The following is an 18,575-nucleotide window of genomic DNA, read 5'->3' on the forward strand; positions in this document are numbered from 1 at the left end:
TTAAAGGATGTAGTAAATGTGACTCAGAAGTCTATGATACAGATGGAGATTGGTGTAAATGGTAGTAAGGACAGTGTTGAAATAGGAGAGCAGATGGTAGCAGAGAATGATGAAGATTCATCTGAAATAGTGCAGAATTCTATCCCGGAGGTACAGGATGAGTTCTTTAATTTTGATGGAACACCAGAAGATATATCTGATCAATACCGCTCGTTAGGGAAGAGAGAAACTAAATGGAAGGCATATGGATTTGATTCTTCTGTTTTGCAAATTACAGATGGATGGGCAGGTAGGAATCTATGGTTCCAGCAGTTAACTCATTCTGTAAGATCAGTGAGGAAACGGGAGGGTCCATGTCTGTTGAGAATTCCAGCACCAGGCACATGGGGTTCAATTTTAGAGACGGTGGCTCAACCTCTATCAACTGCGTGTCAATCTTATGCTTTATCATGGCTGTTGTATCAGCAACAATCATTAACAGATATAATTATGTCTTTGTCGAAGCACTTGTTTAGGCCTAGGTTTAATTGTTCTTGGTTAAATTAATTACCCTATGTGAATTTGTTAGATTGGAAGGAAAATAAGTTAACAGCGATTCCTGAAGCACTGGAGGTAAAACCTGTGAGGGCTAAAAGCTGTTTTTGTTCAAATAAAACATATGATGGACCGGGTATGTTTATGGGAATATCAGATTGTGATGATTATATGATGACTTTGGGTAAGCATGAACATAAGGTTAGTGATGACACATATAAAGTAACTTTTTCTGTTCCATTTAGTAAGAAGAGCAGGACTTTGATGGTAAAAGATCAGCTTTTGCCTGGCAATGTGACTATAGGGAATTTCGAGATATTTGGTGGGTTTGTGGTGATAAAGCCTATATATTCTTACCCTATGGATGGACAGGATGTTGTTACATGTCGACGTTGAAGCTTCCATATGAGGTTTATACCTTTCAAAAGGGGGAAGCACCGGACACAGCTCAATCTGATTCTAGGTCTGGAAATAGGGTGAAAAGGGAAATGGCGCAATTTCATAATCTGGAATCCTACCATTGGAGGATAAGTCTAGGAGAGAAGTGGGGACTTGGACTTTTTCCATGGTATGGTGTAACATTTTTGGCAGATCACATTGATAATATTACCTATACTTTGCAGGGTTTTGCAAACGAAACGATACAAGGGTTTAACCTTCTGTCAAATACTCAAAGAAGTCACAGACTGATGCTGTTGAAACATGACATGGCTCTTGACTATATTTTAGCCAAACAGGGTGGCTTATGTGTGGCTATGAACTTGACGGGGGACGATTGTTATACTTTGATCCCCGATAGTTCCGATAATATCACTAGTGTTATAGATGCATTGAAGAGTATAAGGGATGCGTTTGGTCGATCTGAAGGAGCTGGATGGTCAGCGAAGGCTTGGTTGCAAGATCAGTTAGGCCCAGTGGGAGCAGTGATAGTTCAGATTTTAGTAGCAGCTCTTGTAGCGCTGTGTGTGATGTTTTGCTTTTGTACTTTGTTATTGACTTTTGTGAAGGCTATGATATTGAGATGGGTTGGAGTTGTGATGCCTGGAGACAACACTCAGATGCCGTTGTTAACTGTTACTGATCTAGATGGGGATAAACAAGTGGGACTGGATGGAGTATTGATGGATAGATATCCATTTTGAATATCTGATTGTTCGATCATTTTTCACATTTCTTTGCATATTATTGTGATATTTAGTATTTTCTTATGAATCAAAGGGGGGAAATGGAATGTGATTCATTTTATATATCATTTTATATATCATTTTTGATATTGATGTTTTAATTTGCATGTGTTGCTTTGCAAAAGATACTGGTTGGTGTTTTCTTTTCTTCCAGAAGCATAGGGGAATGTGTAGAGTGGGATTCAAATACTCAAACATGGACAATATGAATGGACTGGAGAAAGTTGAACAAGGAAGGTGTGGAGATGTTCAGATTCCATCATTGACGTTGCATTGAAAGTCGACACTGCTGAGGAGCTGCAGTGTAGTGGACTACATTCCAGTGTTTGCACTGATATGAATACATATCTGCATGTGTAATACATAATTTGTGTCATATTCTTTCTGAATTAATTTTTTGAAGAATGATGTTTTCTGTGGTTGGGTACATGTGGGGACCTCAGATGTTTTTGTTTTTTTCGTGGATGCTTAGGGATATTGGGTCTAGGCAGGGACAGAGAGAATCCACAGGAGTGTCCGATGGGTCGACCAGCCTAAATGTGGATGGGTTTTTGATTGTATTTTGTTTTCTGAGGTTTTCATGTGTATTCAATTGCATCATAGCTTAAAATGCATTGATAAAGATTTATAAATTGATCTGGAGTACTTAGGTGGTCGCCTGGGGCAGAGGGGCCGTGAGAGAATTTTCCTGTCTTGATTGATTGATGGATATTTGGAATGAAAGCTGCCAGACAGGTTTTTCGCTCTCACACTCCATGAAAATGTGTCTACACAAAAATGTGTTTACTCTCCATAAATTGTGTTTTATTGCTAAAGTTACTCAAGAAGCCTGATGTAATAAAAATTGTTATTTGTCATAATCCTATTCTTTTTGTTTTCGAGACTTAATTAGTCTCGAAGGGGGGAAATACAGTGGGGGAAAAAAGTATTTAGTCAGCCACCAATTGTGCAAGTTCTCCCACTTAAAAAGATGAGAGAGGCCTGTAATTTTCATCATAGGTACACGTCAACTATGACAGACAAATTGAGAGAAAAAAATTACAGAAAATCACATTGTAGGATTTTTCATGAATTTATTTGCAAATTATGGTGGAAAATAAGTATTTGGTCACCTACAAACAAGCAAGATTTCTGGCTCTCACAGACCTGTAACAACTTCTTTAAGAGGCTTCTCTGTCCTCCACTCGTTACCTGTATTAATGGCACCTGTTTGAACTTGTTATCAGTATAAAAGACACCTGTCCACAACCTCAAACAGTCACACTCCAAACTCCACTATGGCCAAGACCAAAGAGCTGTCAAAGGACACCAGAAACAAAATTGTAGACCTGCACCAGGCTGTGAAGACTGAATCTGCAATAGGTAAGCAGCTTGGTTTGAAGAAATCAAATGTGGGAGCAATTATTAGGAAATGGAAGACATACAAGACCACTGATAATCTCCCTCGATCTGGGGCTCCACGCAAGAACTCACCCCGTGGGGTCAAAATGATCACAAGAACGGTGAGCAAAAATCCCAGAACCACACGGGATAGTGAATGACCTGCAGAGAGCTGGGACCAAAGTAACAAAGCCTACCATCAGTAACACACTACGCCGCCAGGGACTCAAATCCTGCAGTGCCAGACGTGTCCCCCTGCTTAAGCCAGTACATGTCCAGGCCCGTCTGAAGTTTGCTAGAGTGCATTTGGATGATCCAGAAGAGGATTGGGAGAATGTCATATGGTCAGATGAAACCAAAATAGAACTTTTTGGTAAAAACTCAACTCGTCGTGTTTGGAGGACAAAGAATGCTGAGTTGCATCCAAAGAACACCATACCTACTGTGAAGCATGGGGGTGGAAACGTCTTGCTTTGGGGCTGTTTTTCTGCAAAGGGACCAGGACGACTGATCCGTGTAAAGGAAAGAATGAATGGGGCCATGTATCGTGAGATATTGAGTGAAAACCTCCTTCCATCAGCAAGGGCATTGAAGATGAAACGTGGCTGGGTCTTTCAGCATGACAATGATCCCAAACACACCGTCCGGGCAACGAAGGAGTGGCTTCGTAAGAAGCATTTCAAGGTCCTGGAGTGGCCTAGCCAGTCTCCAGATCTCAACCCCATAGAAAATCTTTGGAGGGAGTTGAAAGTCCATGTTGACCAGCGACAGCCCCAAAACATCACTGCTCTAGAGGAGATCTGCATGGAGGAATGGGCCAAAATACCAGCAACAGTGTGTGAAAACCTTGTGAAGACTTACAGAAAACGTTTGACCTGTGTCATTGCCAACAAAGGGTATATAACAAAGTATTGAGAAACTTTTGTTATTGACCAAATACTTATTTTCCACCATAATTTGCAAATAAATTCATAAAAAATCCTACAATGTGATTTTCTGGATTTTTTTTTTCCTCATTCCTCAAAAAATTATAATTTTGTCTGTCATAGTTGACGTGTACCTATGATGAAAATTACAGGCCTCTCTCATCTTTTTAAGTGGGAGAACTTGCACAATTGGTGGCTGACTAAATACTTTTTTTCCCCACTGTATGTAGTATCTGAACAATTTATAATTTTGGCTGAGGTTTGCAAATGGTGTGTTAGATTAACTTTACTCTGCTTTGCTGAAATATCTGGAAAGCATTACTATAGGGGCCCCCTGAAACAGAGGACACTTGGATATGTGGAGGCCAGGGATTGGTCTATCCAAAACACCCATCTTATGTTACATAGGATATATACCAGGTTTTGAACAAAGGACGGGGAGAATAATCATATTTGAGATTGGGTTAGTTGTTCTCCAGATTCTGCAGAAATCTGTAAATTGATGCTGAAATCCTTGATGTAATAAAAGTTATAATCAAGTACAGTGTCAGCGGATTCCTTGTCATCACAGCATATCAGCATCGTTGTTTCGACACCACAAAAGCAACAGTGTAATGTTCGGAATCAGTCTTATGTTAGGTGAACTGTTGGACACACCTTTGGTCTAATAATTTTCACATCTCCTAACTGTTCCCTTTCAATTGCTACCATGGTTATATATATGCTTTCCATATTTATTTTGTAAGAAACATTTCAATTTCGCCCTAACCATATAGGCCAATAAACATGGATATGCCTCGGCCCTAAACTATGTGCGTGCACGTGCAGGCGGGCTTGCGTGAAAGACTCCAAGGTTGTTATACATTCCAAACTTAGAAAAATACGGTTTCTGTTCTGGTGTTTCTGTTCTTGTTTCGTATCTTCACTTCAAACCGGCAGTTTTTTCCCTCTCTTTTTATCTCATTATTCCTCCGTTCTCCCTCCCTTCCTGTTCCCCCCTGGCTGTTTTATCTTTTATTCCGGCCACGCATTTCCCACCATATGCAAGCCACACACACATTGTACCTAAAGAGAGACAGACAGGTCTTGTTGGAATGTGCATTTATTCAAATGCACCTTAGAAACGTCACACATTTACAGCATTATCATTAATTACTCTCACCAAACAGAGGCATCAGATATAAAACAAACTCAACTGTTGTAAACACACACACGTACGCAGCTCACACACCTCACCAACGCCGGTGCAGGTGAGATGTGTGCGTGTGCAGAGCATAGCGTAATTGGAACACAATCTATTGGTGGAAAAACAATGTGAACTACCTGATAGTGGCACTAACATGTAGGTAAATGTTGCATAGGAGACACAGTGTTGTGAGTGGGCAGCTGAATGTCTACAGATGTGTAGTACTGTACTGTGATTGGCTTAGACAGCAGAGAATACAGGAAGTGTTTGTACACATGAAAACAAGGAATAGAAACAGTTTTAGCACCTGAATCATCGGCAAACCTTTACTAAAACACACACATTAGCTGGATAGTACAAATTTCCATAGATGGTACTGTATAAACAATTCTGCAATCACCTAACTGTGCATCTATCATGGTGTTTGTTATTCCAATAAATAACAGTATTTTAATAGTACTGTAATTGTGCTCTATAAGATATGTTGGTAAAGAGTTATGGCAGTTTGTGATGTTGGTGGGACAGAAGATTTTAAATTAAAACAGTTTGACTGGAGATAGAACAATGACTTACTATTAAACATGAGGGATAGGAGATCCATGGATCATCTTTAAAAAGTAGAGAGTTTATATCACATAAAAAATTGTCAGGCACTTCTCTCACAGATGATAAACGTATTAAAAAAGGCAACACCGACAAAATAAAAAAAACACCATCTGAACAGTAACTCAATTATAAAAGAATAAACAAATCAGTGATGCCAGAGAAGGTGAACAAAGGTACATCATCATCAACAACAGAAACAGGTCAGGCTCCTCTAATAAAATGTGTCCTCCAGTAACGTTACTCTCAACAGCACACATTTTTGTTGTAGCCCCGGATAAACTCACCATATTAAACTCATCCAGGGCTTGATGATTAGTTGACACATTGTATCAGATGAGTTTGTCCAAGGCTTCAACAAAAATGTATGCTGTTGGGGGTACTTAAGGCCTGGAGTTTTGAAACACTGCTCTAATAACACAAACGTGGGACTTTGTCCCAATGCTCTTACATTGCTCATCTCCTCAAATGTTCTTCCTCATGCTTTCCTACTCTCCTCTCTCATTCCCTCCCCATGCCAACACCAGACTATTCTGGTCACAGAAGACTGGACAGGTCAAAGCTAACTAAAGCACCCTTTGATACTCACTCTTTGGTTTTCTCTAGACATCTGACCAGCTCTAATTCTATACATCTGACCCTGTGCCATCTCACCCCGCCACCCTCCAACAATATAATCCCTCTCACACACACACACACCCTCCTTGTCTTATATTGCCATCATATAAGCCCCCTCATACACACGCATACACACACACACCGCTCCTCTCTTATAGCTCGTCGTGTGTGGTCTCGTCGGCCTTCAGTTTGAACTCGTCCTCTGTGATCTTTCCGTCTCCATTACGGTCCTGGTTAGAAAACATGTTCTCGATGATGCGATATGCGTCGAACCCAGGTGCCAGACGGCCTTTACCCTCATTCACCTGACGCAGGATGTAGTCTGAGAACTGGACAGAGGGATGGGGGAGGGAGGGAGGGAGGGAGGGAAAGGGGTGGGTCGGTGTAGAGAGAGGCAGGGAGAATTGGGAATTTGTTAGTCAGTTGCCTCAGTTAATCAACTTGATTGTCTCCTCTCTTCCTGAACTGATCGAAATGAACTGGATGGGTGAAATACAAAACATATTCCTTCTGTAGGCTTCTCTTCCACCATATTTGCTTTCACTTGTCTTGTGTTTATAGATCAGTGCAGATGAAGGAGAGGAGACAATGAGAGGAGGCTATTTCAGACTACTGAGATGCAGCCATACGCTGTCCAGTTGTCTTCAATCAGAGCAGATGAAGGAGAGGAGGTGAGATGCAGGAGGATCCACAGTGTCATGTGTATGTCTATTAGTGTGTAGCTGAGGGCAGGGTTAAGCTGTGATGCGTACCTCTGAGGCCAACACCTGTAGGTCCTTGTCGGCGTCCATCTCAGTGAAGAGGTCAGCTGATACGTCCTCGTTCCAGATGAACATGTAGCCATCGGGAAGTCCCGCCTCCATCTCAATCATCTCAATGTCGAAGATCAGGACAGCACTGGCCGGCACTTCACCATCTATAACACACCATTGGACGTGAATGGGTTCATAACAGCTAGTGCACTAGTTTGTGTGTGTGCTTGTCTGTGCCTCTGTCTGTGTCTGTGTGTGTGTGTTTGTATGTGGGCGTGTGTGTAACTCACCCACTCCCCTCTCTCCGTAGCCCAGATGAGGAGGTATGACCAGGTGTCTTCTCTCTCCAACACACATCTCCTTCAGCCCCTCCTCCATCCCTGGAACCACCTGGTTGGCTCCCAGCACAATGTTATACGTCTTCCCATAGTTATACCTGGAGAGAGCAATAGTTACAGTGGGGAGAACAAGTATTTGATACACTGCCGATTTTGCAGGTTTTCCTACCTACAAAGCATGTAGAGGTCTGTAATTTTTATCATAGGTACACTTCAACTGTGAGAGACTGAATCTAAAACAAAAATCCAGAAAATCACATTGTATGATTAAGTAATTAATTTGCATTTTATTGCATGACATAAGTATTTGATACATCAGAAAAGCAGAACTTAATATTTGGTACAGAAACCTTTGTTTGCAATTACAGAGATCATACGTTTCCTGTAGGTCTTGACCAGGTTTACACACACTGCAGCAGGGATTTTGGCCCACTCCTCCATACAGACCTTCTCCAGATCCTTCAGGTTTCGGGGCTGTCGCTGGGCAATACGGACTTTCAGCTCCCTCCAAAGATTTTCTATTGGGTTCTGGTCTGGAGACTGGCTAGGCCACTCCAGGACCTTGAGATGCTTCTTACAGAGCCACTCCTTAGTTGCCCTGGCTGTGTGTTTCAGGTCGTTGTCATGCTGGAAGACCCAGCCACGACCCATCTTCAATGCTCTTACTGAGGGAAGGAGGTTGTTGGCCAAGATCTCGCGATACATGGCCCCATCCATCCTCCCCTCAATACAGTGCAGTCGTCCTGTCCCCTTTGCAGAAAAGCTTCCCCAAAGAATGATGTTTCCACCTCCATGCTTCACGGTTGGGATGGTGTTCTTGGGGTTGTACTCATCCTTCTTCCTCCTCCAAACACGGCGAGTGGAGTTTAGACCAAAAAGCTCTATTTTTGTCTCATCAGACCACATGACCTTCTCCCATTCCTCCTCTGGATCATCCAGATGGTCATTGGCGAACTTCAGACGGGCCTGGACATGCGCTGGCTTGAGCAGGGAGACCTTGCGTGCACTGCAGGATTTTAATCCATGACGGTGTAGTGTGTTACTAATGGTTTTCTTTGAGACTGTGGTCCCAGCTCTCTTCAGATCATTGACCAGGTCCTGCCGTGTAGTTCTGGGCTGATCCTTCACCTTCCTCATGATCATTGATGCCCCACGAGGTGAGATATTGCATGGAGCCCCAGACCGAGGTTGATTGACCGTCATCTTGAACTTCTTCCATTTTCTAATAATTGCGCCAACAGTTGTTGCCTTCTCACCAAGCTGCTTGCCTATTGTCCTGTAGCCCATCCCAGCCTTGTGCAGGTCTGAGTGAAGAACAGGAGGGCTTCTTAAAGAAAAACTAACAGGTCTGTGAGAGCCGGAATTCTTACTGGTTGGTAGGTGATCAAATACTTATGTCATACAATAAAATGCAAATTCATTACTTAAAAATCATACAATGTGATTTTCTGGATTTTTGTTTTAGATTCCGTCTCTCACAGTTGAAGTGTACCTATGATAAAAATTACAGACCTCTACATGCTTTGTAAGTAGGAAAACCTGCAAAATCGGCAGTGTATAAAATACTTATTCTCCTCACTGTAGAAGTGTGTGTGTGTGTGTGTGTGTAGAAGTGTGTGTGTGTGTGTGTGTGTGTGTGTCTTCATACTCACGTGGAGTCGATGAAGGATCCATCCATGAGCGAAGCGTTGTAGTGGTATTTAACAAAGTCTCCTTTCTTAGCCAGCATCTCACACACCTCTGGTTTATAGTTGGTAGTGATCACCACTGTGTCTGATGGGTTGTGGAAATCTATGATATGGATATCAAACACCAAGACAGCAGAACCTGGGATCTTAGTACCTGGTGGGGGAGAGGAGGAGGAGGAGGGAAGGGAGAAAAAAGAGGAAGAGATGATGAAATCACCTTTCTATAAACGATGGTACACTGAAAACCTCAACACACACGCACACACACACACACACACACACACACACAAACACACTATTTTATAAACATACCTGTGCCCTCCTCTCCGTATCCGAGGTGAGGTGGGATAGTGATGCGTCTTTTCTCTCCAATGCAGACTCCGATCAGACCCTCGTCCATCCCACCAATCACATAGCCCTTACCCACGTAGGTGTCATATGTATGGTTACGGGAGTAGCTGTGGAATACAACAGAGGACAATAATCATATGTACAGAATTAAATACGTTACAAACAGCTGCCAACACAAAACATTTGCCTACTCAGGAATTCTTCATTTGACATTTCTAAATCTAACTCTAAGTTCTAGATTCTAGATTCTACACCCTATTCAGTCTGAACTTACATTTACTAGTTTTCAAGTAAGATAAGAGTGCCATTTTTATTTTACTGTTTGGATTCATTCAGTAAATCTTGAGAAACTCGTTTGTCTATCTAGTTTAGTTTACGGTTCTACTGCCACCTTGAGGACAAAGAATTACAGATAAAGGGAAAACAATGCCCAAAGGCATAAGGAATCATTTTTTATATACACATTTATGAAGTCACACACACACACTCTGTCTCTCTCTTCCTCACCTGGAGTCGAAGAAGGTCCCATCCAGTAGTGATCCGTTATAGTGGTATCTGATGAAGTCCCCAGCAACACTCTTCCTGTGGCAGGGTTGAGGTATGTCCTGGTTGGTGATACTGACGCCGTCTTTAGGGTTATGGAGGTCTAGGAGGACTACATCAAATACCAGGGAGGCCTGCTGTGGGATATCACTACCTAGAGAGGGAGAGAGGGATGAGATGGAGGGATGGATGGAAAGAAGGGGAGGAGAGATTAGATAGGAGGGATACACTGATTACATCTCTAGGGTTATGGAAGTTCAGTAGGACCATGTCAAATACCAGGGATATCACTACCTAGAGAGAGAGAGAGAGAGATCAAGGGAAAGAGGGATCAAGGGAGAGAAGGTTACACTGATGATGCCATCTCTGGTCCAATAGTACTAGAGAGGCCTGGACTGGGATAACACTCAGAAAGAACTCCAGCAGCACCTACTAACCATCGCCGTTTGATCCGTATCCTAGCGACGGGGGCATGGTGATGATGCGTTTCTCCCCGACACACATGCCCAGAAGCCCCTGATCCATGCCAGCGATCAGCCAGCCAATCCCCACGTAGGTGTCATAGGTACGCATACGGGTGTGGCTACAGGAGAGGGAGAGGGGGAAAGAGAGTTGAAGGGAGAGAGGAGGGAAATGGGGAGAGAATGAGAAAATACTTATTAGAGGACTACAAACACAGCAGACATTTATTCATTGGAAATCGTCCAAATGTAACCCTCCTCTCCTCTATCATCTCCCTCCTTGCAGGGCCTCTCTTCATCCCTCTCCCTGTGTGTAGATGTCTTAGTAGTGTGTAGTGTGTGTTAGTAGTGTGTAGTGTGTAGTGTGTGTTAGTAGTTGTAGTGTGTGTTTGTAGTGTGTGTTAGTAGTGTGTAGTGTGTGTTAGTAGTGTGTAGTGTGTGTTAGTAGTGTGTAGTGTGTGTTAGTAGTGTGTAGTGTGTGTTAGTAGTTGTAGTGTGTGTTAGTAGTGTGTAGTGTGTGTTAGTAGTTGTAGTGTGTGTTAGTAGTTGTAGTGTGTGTTAGTAGTGTGTAGTGTGTGTTAGTAGTGTGTAGTGTGTGTTAGTTGTTGTAGTGTGTGTTAGTAGTGTGTAGTGTGTGTTAGTAGTTGTAGTGTGTTAGCAGTTGTAGTGTGTGTTAGTAGTGTGTAGTGTGTGTTAGTAGTTGTAGTGTGTGTTAGTTGTTGTAGTGTGTGTTAGTAGTGTGTAGTGTGTGTTAGTAGTGTGTAGTGTGTGTTAGTAGTGTGTAGTGTGTGTTAGTAGTTGTAGTGTGTGTTAGTAGTGTGTAGTGTGTGTTAGTAGTGTGTAGTGTGTGTTAGTAGTGTGTAGTGTGTGTTAGTAGTTGTAGTGTGTGTTAGTAGTGTGTAGTGTGTGTTAGTAGTGTGTAGTGTGTGTTAGTAGTGTGTGTTAGTGGTTGTAGTGTGTGTTAGTAGTGTGTGTTAGTGGTTGTAGTGTGTGTTAGTAGTTGTAGTGTGTGTTAGTAGTGTGTAGTGTGTGTTAGAAGTGTGTAGTGTGTGTAGTGTGTGTTAGTAGTGTGTAGTGTGTGTTAGAAGTGTGTAGTGTGTGTAGTGTGTGTTAGTAGTGTGTAGTGTGTTAGAAGTGTGTAGTGTGTGTTAGTAGTGTGTAGTGTGTGTTAGTAGTGTGTAGTGTGTGTTAGTAGTTGTAGTGTGTGTTAGTAGTGTGTAGTGTGTGTTAGTAGTGTGTAGTGTGTGTTAGTAGTTGTAGTGTGTGTTAGTAGTGTGTAGTGTGTGTTAGTAATTGTAGTATGTGTTAGTAGTGTGTAGTGTGTGTTAGTAGTGTGTAGTGTGTGTAGTGTGTAGTGTGTGTTAGTAGTTGTAGTGTGTGTTAGTAGTTGTAGTGTGTGTTAGTAGTGTGTGTAGTGTGTGTTAGTTGTTGTAGTGTGTGTTAGTAGTGTGTAGTGTGTGTTAGTAGTTGTAGTGTGTTAGCAGTTGTAGTGTGTGTTAGTAGTGTGTAGTGTGTGTTAGTAGTGTGTAGTGTGTGTTAGTAGTTGTAGTGTGTGTTAGTAGTGTGTAGTGTGTGTTAGTAGTGTGTAGTGTGTGTTAGTAGTGTGTGTTAGTGGTTGTAGTGTGTGTTAGTAGTGTGTGTTAGTGGTTGTAGTGTGTGTTAGTAGTTGTAGTGTGTGTTAGTAGTGTGTAGTGTGTGTTAGAAGTGTGTAGTGTGTGTAGTGTGTGTTAGTAGTGTGTAGTGTGTGTTAGAAGTGTGTAGTGTGTGTAGTGTGTGTTAGTAGTGTGTAGTGTGTTAGAAGTGTGTAGTGTGTGTTAGTAGTGTGTAGTGTGTGTTAGTAGTGTGTAGTGTGTGTTAGTAGTTGTAGTGTGTGTTAGTAGTGTGTAGTGTGTGTTAGTAGTGTGTAGTGTGTGTTAGTAGTTGTAGTGTGTGTTAGTAGTGTGTAGTGTGTGTTAGTAATTGTAGTATGTGTTAGTAGTGTGTAGTGTGTGTTAGTAGTGTGTAGTGTGTGTTAGTAGTTGTAGTGTGTGTTAGTAGTGTGTAGTGTGTGTTAGTAATTGTAGTATGTGTTAGTAGTGTGTAGTGTGTGTTAGTAGTGTGTAGTGTGTGTTAGTGGTTGTAGTGTGTGTTAGTAGTGTGTAGTGTGTGTTAGTAGTGTGTAGTGTGTGTTAGTAGTGTGCGTTAGTAGTGTGTAGTGTGTGTTAGTAGTTGTAGTGTGTTAGCAGTTGTAGTGTGTAGTGTGTGTTAGTAGTGTGTAGTGTGTGTTAGTAGTGTGTAGTGTGTGTTAGTAGTGTGTAGTGTGTGTTAGAAGTGTGTAGTGTGTGTTAGTAGTGTGTAGTGTGTGTTAGTAGTGTGTAGTGTGTGTTAGTAGTGTGTAGTGTGTGTTAGTAGTGTGTAGTGTGTGTTAGTGGTTGTAGTGTGTGTTAGTAGTGTGTAGTGTGTGTTAGTAGTGTGTAGTGTGTGTTAGTGGTTGTAGTGTGTGTTAGTAGTGTGTAGTGTGTGTTAGTAGTGTGTAGTGTGTGTTAGTAGTGTGCGTTAGTAGTGTGTAGTGTGTTTTAGTAGTTGTAGTGTGTTAGCAGTTGTAGTGTGTAGTGTGTGTTAGTAGTGTGTAGTGTGTGTTAGTAGTGTGTAGTGTGTGTTAGTAGTGTGTAGTGTGTGTTAGAAGTGTGTAGTGTGTGTTAGTAGTGTGTAGTGTGTGTTAGTAGTGTGTAGTGTGTGTTAGAAGTGTGTAGTGTGTGTTAGTAGTGTGTAGTGTGTGTTAGTAGTTGTAGTGTGTGTTAGTAGTTGTAGTGTGTGTTAGTAGTGTGTAGTGTGTGTTAGTAGTGTGTGTTAGTAGTTGTAGTGTGTGTTAGTAGTGTGTAGTGTGTGTTAGTAGTGTGTGTTAGTAGTTGTAGTGTGTGTTAGTAGTGTGTAGTGTGTGTTAGTAGTGTGTAGTGTGTGTTAGTAGTGTGTAGTGTGTGTTAGTAGTGTGTAGTGTGTGTTAGTAGTGTGTAGTGTGTGTTAGTAGTGTGTAGTGTGTGTTAGTAGTTGTAGTGTGTGTTAGTAGTTGTAGTGTGTGTTAGTAGTGTGTAGTGTGTGTTAGTAGTGTGTGTTAGTAGTTGTAGTGTGTGTTAGTAGTTGTAGTGTGTGTTAGAAGTGTGTAGTGTGTGTTAGTAGTGTGTAGTGTGTGTTAGTAGTGTGTAGTGTGTGTTAGAAGTGTGTAGTGTGTGTTAGTAGTTGTAGTGTGTGTTAGTAGTGTGTAGTGTGTGTTAGTAGTGTGTAGTGTGTGTTAGTAGTGTGTAGTGTGTGTTAGTAGTGTGTAGTGTGTGTTAGTAGTTGTAGTGTGTGTTAGTAGTTGTAGTGTGTGTTAGTAGTGTGTAGTGTGTGTTAGTAGTGTGTAGTGTGTGTTAGTAGTGTGTGTTAGTAGTTGTAGTGTGTGTTAGTAGTGTGTAGTGTGTGTTAGTAGTGTGTGTTAGTAGTTGTAGTGTGTGTTAGTAGTGTGTAGTGTGTGTTAGTAGTGTGTAGTGTGTGTTAGTAGTGTGTGTTAGTAGTGTGTAGTGTGTGTTAGCAGTTGTAGTGTGTGTTAGTAGTGTGTAGTGTGTGTTAGCAGTTGTAGTGTGTGTTAGTAGTGTGTAGTGTGTGTTAGTAGTTGTAGTGTGTGTTAGTAGTGTGTAGTGTGTGTTAGTAGTGTGTAGTGTGTGTTAGTAGTTGTAGTGTGTGTTAGTAGTTGTAGTGTGTGTTAGTAGTGTGTAGTGTGTGTTAGTAGTGTGTAGTGTGTGTTAGTAGTGTGTGTTAGTAGTGTGTAGTGTGTGTTAGTAGTGTGTAGTGTGTGTTAGTAGTTGTAGTGTGTGTTAGTAGTGTGTAGTGTGTGTTAGTAGTGTGTAGTGTGTGTTAGTTGTGGTTTGTTCATTGACAACTTATCTCATGTCTCACCTGGAGTCGAACAATGTTCCGTCCAGCAGTGTTCCGTTGTAATGGTAACGTACGTAGTCCGACACCTCTACCTTCCTAGAGCAGTTCTCAGGGGTGTAGTAGGTCTTACTCTGAACCCCATCGTCAGGGTTCCACACGTCCAACAACAGAACATCAAAATGGAGGATCGCGTCTGAAGGGATGACATCACCTGGAGGAGTAAGGGAGGATGACATTAGTTACACTCGTTCATTCTCTCATCCTGTCTCTCTCCACTTTCTTTCTCTCATTGTTAGACTAGACAGATGAACATGGAATTATCTCTTTGAAGAAGGCAATTAATCAGAGATTATAAACCATATAGGCCACAGACATTGTCATGAGGGAGGGAAGATGAGAGGAGGGGAAGAGGAAGGGAGGAGGGGAGAAGGAGGGGTAGGGAAGTTGAGGGTGGCTGTGATTAAATCCATACTGGTGAGTTGGCAGTTGTACTCTCTGCTGGCAGAGACTGTGGCCATGTCCGAATAACCCATCCTAGTGTACTACATACTTAAACTGCATACTCATTTCGGTGTTTGATCTAGTAGAATTCACTCGTCTTTTCCGACTCAGGTGTTTGTCAACAGCTGATAATTAGATAAATTGACGTGCTGTACTAAAAGGAAAGAATGGCGGGAGTCAACGCCATCACGCATTAGATGACGCATTCGGAGTACTATTTTTGAAATTTCACATACTATAACACTATCTGTTTTTAGTATGCTAGTATGGGTATTCGGACACGGCCTGTTTCTCCCTCCATCTCCCTGACACACTCTTCCTTTCTCCCTCTCTTTTCCACATACAAATCTATAAAGTAGACACCTACATTTATCTGTCCATACATGCCACCCCCTCTCTCTCTTTCTCTCTTCCTTTCTCTCTCTCTATCTCACTTGCTCTCTCTCTCTTTACCAGTCTCTACATGCCAAGTAAGGCCACACATTCCTGTTTTAATCTCACCTCATGTAAAATCAACCAGTCTGCTTGGTGACCTCTTTATTCATACTAACACACACTAATACACACACACTCATTTCGGTGTTTGATCTAGTAGAATTCACTCGTCTTTTCCGACTCAGGTGTTTGTCAACAGCTGATAATTAGATAAATTGATGCGCTGTACTAAAATGAAAGAATGGCGGGAGTCAACGCCATCACGCATTAGATGACGCATTCGGAGTACTATTTTTGAAATTTTGAGGAAGGCCCTCAAAATTGTCATAGACTCCAGCCACCCTAGTACGGTAATAGACTGTTCTCTCTGCTACCGCACGGCAAGCGGGACCGGAGTGCCAAGTCTAGGTCCAAAAGACTTCTCAACAGCTTCTACCCCCAAGCCATAAGACTCCTGAACAGCTAATCATGGCTACCCGGACTATTTGCACTGCCCCCCCACCCCATCCTTTTTACGCTGCTGCTACTCTGTTAATTATTTATGCATAGTCACTTTAACTCTACCCACATGTACATATTACTTCAACTACCTCAACTAGCCGGTGCCCCCGCACATTGACTCTGCACCGGTACCCCCCTGTATATATAGCCTCCCTACTGTTATTTTATTTTACTTCTGCTCTTTTTTTCTCAACACTTTTTTTTGTTGTTGTTTTATTTTTACTTTTTTTGTTAAAAATAAATGCACTGTTGGTTAAGGGCTGTAAGTAAGCATTTCACTGTAATGTCTGCACCTGTTGTATTCGGCGCATGTGACCAATACAATTTGATTTGATTTGATTTGACACACACAAACTAATACACACACACATACTAAAGCACAAACACACTCCTAATGCTGTGCATGTAACTGTGGGTAATGCCGGCAAAGCCACAGGTCTGGGCTGTGTTGTCTGTCTCACTGTGAATGAACGGCACTCCTACAACACTAAAGCAGAGTTCACCTCTATGTGTCAGTTCAAGAGGGTCAACAGATTAATCTGTCTACAATAAGGGTTTGTTCATGTCAAAACTCAGGCCACCATGCAGCGTACAGTAACATTAACAAGCAGCACTTCCTGGTCTGTGATGTCACTGTGACCTAATTTAACATAGACCACCCACTTCCTATCAAGCTTGCATTAATGCTTGGTGTTTATGAACACATCAGAACAGTAAACACCAGCTTCTACACACACACACACAGACCTACAAACACACAAACACACACAGATCCAACCGCCCACACACACTGCTACCTGTGCAGCTGAGCTATTAATCAAACAGACAAGAGACAACAATGTATACAACCATGTTATAAGCTATGTTACAGGCTATGTTATAAACTATGTTATTAGCTATTTTTATGTTATACGCAAAACACACAGGTTACAGGTAGAACTGGTAAGTATAATATAGTTATTGATTGGTTATAGGGGAGGAGTTGAGATGTCTTTGCTCCCAAACCTCAATTATAAGCTAAAACTCCATTATAAACTGTATATTCATGTTATAAGCTATGTTATAAACTATGTTATGAGCTTACCGTATCCTTCCTTCCCGTAGGCCAGTTGTGGGGGGATCTTGACCAGTCGTCTCTCGTTGACACACATACCCACCAGAGCTCTGTCCATCCCTTCAATCAGCTGCTTCTTACCCACATACACATTGTAGGTGCTGCTGCGATCATAGCTGCAATACACACACATTATGGGAGCTGCCAACATCTCAACCAAAATAAGACAGAAAGAAAGACAAGAAACAAGGAAAAAAACGTCATTCATTAATGTATTCATTCATGTATTCATTCACTCACTCACTTCACTGATTCACTCACTCTGTCATTCAGTCATGTATCTCTCTGTCCAGACAGTAGTACTTGGTTGGCTGTGGTGAGACTGTGGTTAACATGCCGCATCACTAGGCCTAGCCTACTACACTGGCCAACTGCGTCTCAGTTCTGCCACGCACATTAACTAATGGGCCTACTGGTCTCCTTCTCCTTCTGCCCAAGGGTTTACATTAATGAATGTTTTTTACGTGATAACTCTGCTGGCCATGCGTGACATACACTCACACACCAGTAGGTTATAGGCTACCTGTGTGTGCACGCCCTAGAGCAGGACAGGAAGGCCTATATGTGTACATCCTTGCAGTATGTTAACGGGCCACATATTATCACCCAGTGTATTTAGTAGCAGAATATAACTGTTTTATCTGTATTATAAATATATTTTCAGTAATTATTTAGTTCAGACTTGGAGACTGCAGGCAGTCTCTCTCTCTCTCAGTGAACGGGGGCTCTCTTTCTCGCTCTGCTTGCGTGGCTGTTTGGGCCGACCGCTAATAAAACGCACACTTTAGTTTATTGACGTGCACGCTACTCTCTGCAACAACAACTGCATGCAGGAACTACAGGAGTGGAGAAGAGTGGAAAATAAAAACTTTCTTACCTGGAGTCAAATTTCTTTCCATCGGGGAACATGCCGTTATAATGGTAACGGACATAATCCCCTACTTTCACGGCGCGCACGCACTGCTCCGGCACGAAAGTTTTCTCAATCACGATGTCATCTAACGGTACCGGAGGGGCGTCACAGGCGGCGAACGCCACCAGAACCGCCAGATATATCATCCCGTGCACGCACTGGTTCATCTTCATACGCCTCTCCTTTACCGACAAAAAGTAGGGTGGATAATAGTAACTTGTAATGGTTGTTATCGCTCTCTTTCTATTTTTCCCGGATTGTTCCGGTTCCTCTGGTCTTCTTCGTCCAGTTATTTTCTCCTTCCCTTGATCCCTGTCTGTTCGGGATTGAATGGAATGGGAGGATTTGGGTACCACGTATGGCGCAGGCGCAGTAGCGCACAGCAGATGTGTAGACGTGGAAACGCCAAACGGAGGGCCTATAGTCACAGCTTGAGACCAAATAAACTACATCACCACCGCAAGACCCCCACAAGACCAACAAACACAAACTACTACTGTAGAATTGGCCTAGTTTCCATTCATTCACACATGTAGCCTATAGGCTACAGTCTATAGGGCTATTACGCAAGGCTTGGCTATGGGGTGGTGGTGGGACAGTGTCTGAGTTTATTTCAGGGGGTGTTTCTGTGTGTCTCTCTCTCTCTCTGGAATGTC

The 18,575-nt window shown here is 42.3% G+C and overlaps 1 protein-coding gene across 1 annotated transcript; it reads right to left on the minus strand.

The window, feature by feature from the left end:
- Positions 1-5,108: 5,108 nt before the first annotated feature.
- LOC121586629 (peptidyl-prolyl cis-trans isomerase FKBP9) lies at positions 5,109-18,323 on the minus strand. Its single transcript, XM_041903509.2, has 10 exons — positions 17,884-18,323; positions 16,977-17,122; positions 14,477-14,666; positions 10,541-10,686; positions 10,068-10,257; positions 9,522-9,667; positions 9,174-9,363; positions 7,474-7,619; positions 7,184-7,347; positions 5,109-6,760 (listed from the first exon to the last, which is right to left on the minus strand). The coding sequence occupies exons 1-10, from the start codon at positions 18,090-18,092 to the stop codon at positions 6,584-6,586; spliced, it is 1,704 nt and encodes a 567-aa protein (XP_041759443.1). The 5' UTR covers positions 18,093-18,323; the 3' UTR covers positions 5,109-6,583.
- Positions 18,324-18,575: the final 252 nt, after the last annotated feature.

Source organism: Coregonus clupeaformis, unplaced genomic scaffold, assembly GCF_020615455.1.
Source record: "Coregonus clupeaformis isolate EN_2021a unplaced genomic scaffold, ASM2061545v1 scaf1966, whole genome shotgun sequence".
Lineage (NCBI taxonomy): Eukaryota > Metazoa > Chordata > Actinopteri > Salmoniformes > Salmonidae > Coregonus > Coregonus clupeaformis.